The 6,000-nt window shown below is 39.1% G+C and overlaps 1 protein-coding gene across 4 annotated transcripts in view; it reads right to left on the minus strand.

The window, feature by feature from the left end:
- ADARB1 (adenosine deaminase RNA specific B1) overlaps positions 1 to 6,000 on the minus strand; it is a 50,834-nt gene that overhangs the window by 20,973 nt on the left and 23,861 nt on the right. For 3 of the 4 annotated variants that reach the window (XM_053472247.1, XM_053472245.1, XM_053472244.1), the window contains exon 2: positions 157 to 183. The exons of the other annotated variant lie outside the window; for it this stretch is intronic. In XM_053472247.1, coding sequence (XP_053328222.1) covers positions 157 to 166 — 10 coding nt within the window. In that variant the 5' untranslated portion in view covers positions 167 to 183. The remainder of the gene's footprint in view (positions 1 to 156; positions 184 to 6,000) is intronic. 4 annotated transcript variants of the gene reach the window in all.

A 6,000-nucleotide genomic window follows, 5' to 3' on the forward strand; every position in this document is an offset into this window, starting at 1 on the left:
TCCTCTCTTAATTGGCATACCCCACTGCTCAGTTCTAGGACCCCTGTTCTCACTTTATTCTGCCTCCCTTGACTAATTCATTTGTCACTTGTTTTCTTTTTTTTTTCTCAGAAAGCTATAAACTAAAACAAAGCACACAAAACAAACAGGACGTACCTTCTGCCATATTTGTAACGACAATGCCTAGAAGACAAAGAAAAATATATATTTAATAGACGACCTTCACATTTAATTGCAAACTATAAAATGAGACGCATACAAAAAAATAGAACAAATACACTTCCCAAAGCTGTACATAAGCATGTCCCTCCCCCCCAACTGTCCCGATTTTGGGACTCTGTCCAACTTATCCCTACCTCTGTCACATTTTTCTAGGGCCAGGAAGGGTAAAGCGAGAGAGGCACTGGCCTCAGGTGCAGCTGTGAGGGGGCGCAGAGCTGCCCAACCAGCAGCTGCAGCCTGCGGGACTGCTCGGGTGGATCACAATCCCCCTGTCACCGGCCCATCATTAGGGAGCGCGAGGTCTGTCACTTCAGACCTCGGCTTCCGTACACCCCAATCACTATGCACTGGCAATCGATGCCGAGCACCGGGATATGATGTCGTACCCCCGCGCACAGCATCAATAGCCGGCGTATGGTGATGAGGGAACACTAAGGCAGAGATCTGAAGTGACAGACCTCACGCTCCCACAACAGGATGGAGGATGAGAAAGGTAAGATGGGGAGAAAGGGGTGTAAGAGCAATGTATGTATGTGTGTGTATACATATATATGTAATTGTGTGTGTGTGTGTAAGAGCAGTGTAGGTGTTCATAGGCAGGTGTGTGTAAATAGCTGCTCACACACCCGCTGCAAGTGGCAATGCTATTACTGATGGCAACGCCCTCTGTGTGCCCCCTCACACCTGGTTAAATGTACTGAGTACAGGTCAGAAAACCTGGAACCTACCCAGAGTTATAAGAAAGACTGGTCCATAACTGTAGCTGTTTTTCTCATCCATGTTTTTCTGTATTTCAATGCATAATGGATTTCTCCAAGAAACCCCGCTAAAATCAAAGTATTCACTGGTACCTTTCACCTGCATAGGCAAATACAGAATGTTTGCTATCTAGGAAAAGCTATGAAAAATGTATTGTAAGGTTGAAACTAAAAGATCTGAAGAATAAAGGCTAATTAAAATACCTATGGAGAACCTAAAGATGTATGGATTAGACAGTTAAGATTAAACTCACACCATGTGTATAGTGACAGTAAAATTATTAGTATAAGATACTTTTTTCAAAAAAGAAAAAAAAAAGGCAAACAAGGAGACTACAGTGAAACGATGACCAAATAGGCCAACTTAAAACTTAAAAGGACTTTCCAGAAAGTAGCAGCTTGATTGTCAGACAGTATTCATCATGTTATAATGTAGATGAGAATAATAGCTGTGCTTGATATCATGCCTGGCTGGGTCTTGCTGTAATGAATACATTTTTCAAGGTTCATTTTGGAATGTGTTCAAGGCTACTCTGCACAGCAAAATGTGAAAGATTCATTATGCTTATCCTACAATACTGTCTACCTTTGCAAATTTTATTTCAGGCAGAAGCTGTGTGTATAGCGGCCTTTCAGCACAATCGGTGGTGTTTTTTTTTAAAAAATAAAAAAAAAAAAAAAATCAAGAAAGTAGCATGTAGGCTGGATACACTATTACTCCCAATAACATCAAGCAAGATATGTAGATCAACACAGCCAACATAAAGAACATATTTTTTTAAATCACCCCAAGAAAACCTGACATCTCCAAAATCTAGTACATGGTGAAGCCACTGAAGTGAATGAGTTAATTCAATAAATTGAATTTTTTAGGTGAATGAAGAAGAGATAAATCGCAAACAAAAGCAATGTGGTATAAAAAGGGGCAAATCTTTAATGGGTTTCAATTTACATTGTGTGTAAATCCAGCCACATCTCTAGCATGGGTATATAACTACAAACTTTGAAAAGGACTCCTGAGTTTGAATAATGATTTGCACAAGCCCTGTCACACACTCTTGACTGAGTTACTGTCAATTTTGTGGCCCCGGATTCACAATACCATAACTCCCTAATCAAATAAACACACGGACACAAACCGTTTGGATAAAAATTTGCTCACAGAAACCAAATACTTTATTACGTTAATAATTAGTGGTGTCATTGCCAGAATTGCCACCAAAAGTAATACAGTGCATGCATTCCCCCATTCTTTTCCAATCACCTCCCAGACAATCACACACCCCTCCCCTACATATAACACCAACAACAAAACCGATCGGGAAAGAGCATACCGAAATGCACCTTTCCCACACCAGGTTTTGAGCCAGCTCGAAACCACCAACCAACCAAACCAGAAACACACTATTTCCTATTAAACAACCATTATTCCACCCTCACCTTACGCTGACCAGCCAGGCCACTGTGATATTGACGAGAAAAACCTTGGTCACCATACTAAAACAGGGAGGAAGGGAGGCAAGATTCAGGTAAGAAAAACTGATTAGAAGTGACAGCTACAAAATGGAGGGACCTATTTATACAGGAGCTCCCAAAATCCCGTAACCCCATTATCCTACGCCCACCTCCCAACCCAGTCGAGGCCCCTTTAACTTAGCTGCGCTGTTCCATGGGCTACAGGTGTCTGCGTACGGAACTTTTACCTGCCCCCGGCCTCTACATTTTCATGTGCTAGTCCATTCATTGTTTAATAAAATACTATTTTGTAAATGCATCTAGCTTGTGGTAAGACAATGCCTCTTATTTATAGTGTGAGGAAATATACCAAACGTACATCGCAAGAGATATTTTAATTGCATGTACGATTTTTTCCCCCTCAAAAAAAGTGTTACTTTTTTAATACATTGCCTGTATCATACTCACAAATAAATATACAAAAATGCTAATTTATCACTACCGGAATATTAGTCTGAATCACAGGTGTTCACAGCCTGGGATATACTGGCATAGTGATTCAGTGAGATACCAATAATAGAATGAGGGAGGTAATTCTATGGTGCTGAGCGGGCTGCCCCATCTTATTTGCCGCAGCTGCAGTAAAATGTTTGTGACAGTTCTAATTTGTGACATGGTTCCCAAGTGCCTTTCTAACTACGTACCACATTATTTCAATTTCACTTACTAAATGGCAGAAAGAAATGGATCTAGGATTAGAAAATAGTGCCAAAACACATTGCTGCTGACAACATGGGAAATTACTTAACCCCTTTATCGCTCAGTTTGGCATTTTGTAAGAGAAAAAAAATGGAACATAGCTGTAGTAAAACTATAATGATACTACTTCTGTTTATGTTTTGAAAAGTCTAATGCATCATAAGGTAACAGGCTTTAAAAGTGTACATAAGGATTACATTTATATGGCTCCTGTAAAGGCATTGTCATGGATGAATTTGCACATCTAACTGTGCCTCAGTTACCCCTGTGAACGTCTCTCACTGGACCACAGCCTCTTCCCAGTGAATGTCTCTCACTGGACCACAGCAAATTCCCAGTGAATGTCTCTCACTGGACCACAGCTATGTAAATATCTCTCAAGAACAGTGGATCAGAAATTGTATTCTTAGGGATCTTCAAAGATTCTTTGCACTAAGGCTTTAACAGACCAATGAGGTGTAACAACTGATTCTAGCCGGTTGCCAATAGATCCCTTAAGCACATTTAGCAGACTTAGAGATTAGGTTGGGCAGAGCAAAAGTAGAACAAGTTACTGATATACAAAAAGCATTCTATGCCTTCAGAATTACAGGAAAGAAAATGAGATAGGTGGTGTTTTTTCCCCCCATCATACAAGACTGTACAGTTATGAAGCCCTGTTGTGTTAAGAGAAACCGTGACATTGCTAAACTCACAGTAGGCCCTCCTGTTCAACCAGAAGGCATATGTCACATCTGTGCACAAACAATTTACTTACAGGAAAACCTTTGACTGTTCATTATCATATGGAAATTGGGCAAGGAGCAGTCTACTGTCAGAAACTCAGAACATGAAGCCCACTCTGCAAGTCTAGTGTGGCATGCATTCAATACAATTAAACATTGTTCATGTTTCGTAAACATCAGCAAAAATGTACGAATGATACATAATCTCTTTTGTTCGTACTACTCCAAAATTCCAAAAAGATTAGAATTTGCCTAAATGAAACAAAGTTTCAGTATTTATTTTCAATATCCCATATCCCATAAGTCGCCTGAAACCACACATATCGGCAAGCTGCCTCTAGTTACTGGATGTACACTACATCTACATAGAAACATGTTTTACCATTAAAAAGAAAAAAAAACACTTTACCAATAGTCAAAACTTAAGTTTAAGCATTATCCTGATGTAATATGAAGAGGGTTCTGTATTATGATTTTAATATTATATTTTCCTTTCAACAAGAACCTAAATATTGATACACACATCATTACACAAAGAATGATACTATGTTAAAAGGCCTACAGAGACTAATGGTGTCTTCTAATGCAAACAGAACAATACACACTATACGTATGTTGGATACCCCCTTTTTTGTAGTTACAGCCTTCATTAGATTTTGAAGTGTGCTTGTGGAAATTTGCGCCCTTTCATCCAAAAGGGCCTTAAATGTTGAACAAGAATCCCTGGCTCACAATCGGCTTTCTAAATCATCCCAAAGGTGTTCAGTGTGGTTGAGGTCTGGGCTCTGTGCAGGCCACTCTAGTTCCTCCACACCAAACACGTCAAACCATGTCTTTATGGACCTTTACTGGCCCAGCCCAAGCCCTAAAAAACAGACTATTATCACTCCTCCACCAAACTATACAACAGGCACTATGCATTCCCGATAAGCAGTATTCGCGTGGAATTCATGCACATGGTTCCACTGTGACAAAACATTTAGTATGGCGTAATCCTAAAGAAATCTGTCCAAAAACTCAGGTAGCCATGGTTCCTAAAATGCCTGGCTATAAAGAGCTTTCACTGCCGCAATTGACATGGCGACTGCTAGATATCAAATTATTATAAACAACCGTTACAAATATTTTCTGAAAAAATTAAAGACAATGTTTTAAGAATTCAGAATTCATTGTCCTGGGAGCCTGCCCATTGACAAAAGATCAATCATTGAACAATTGGTCAATGAATCAGTATTACCAGAATGCTGACATTTGGGGGTTCTGGTATGGTTAGAGTTTCTAGGGCTGTTTGCCAATGCACTATGGAACCATTTTCTGCAGAAAACAAGTGAAGAGACAAATTAAATGCAGTGAAATGTGTCAGTTAAGTGACGTCTGGAAACCCACTGATAAAAATCATAATACAAACTGAAGCAGCTTTAGGAAAGCTACAGACTCAGAAGCGCTACCTGGATTTTATTTTCCCACAGGAGACTTCAGATTTGAGATAACTATTGGAATGACAGATAAGAAAGAGAGAAGCTCGATCCCTCAGCAAATCTGTTTGCTATAGCAGAAAGTGACAATTGGAGATTTGCATTGGTTTTATCGTTCCAAATCTGTCATGCTAATGGTTCTTCAGAAGCCTTGAATTTTTAAATTAACTTGTCCACAGGCTGCCGTGATAATTTGATTGCTAAATCAACCATAGCTGCAATCCCATTAACTGATATTTAATAGAAAATATGCTTTTTATTCAAAAGACCATGTGTTAAAAGTACAAATGCTTGATCCTTTGTCCCTTGGGTCTAATTGACCAAAAGAGCAATAAATATACAATCAAATTTGGGCAGTCATCAAAATGTATTTAAAACATTTAAACTGTCCGAAGCAACAAGTGTGATTTCTTAATTACAAGGTGTGTATGTATATATAGACAAAAAAAATCTCACAGAAACACTCAAAAAACCTGTGGAAAGCCTTCCCAAATGAGTTGAAGTTGTCGTAACTGGAAAACAGGGAAGCAACTTAATATTAATGTCTATAAGTTTAGAATATAATATCCACAAAGTCCCTGCTGGTACAATACTCTGGTGTCCCAA

The sequence above is a fragment of the Spea bombifrons genome, chromosome 7 (genome assembly GCF_027358695.1).
Source record: "Spea bombifrons isolate aSpeBom1 chromosome 7, aSpeBom1.2.pri, whole genome shotgun sequence".
Lineage (NCBI taxonomy): Eukaryota > Metazoa > Chordata > Amphibia > Anura > Pelobatidae > Spea > Spea bombifrons.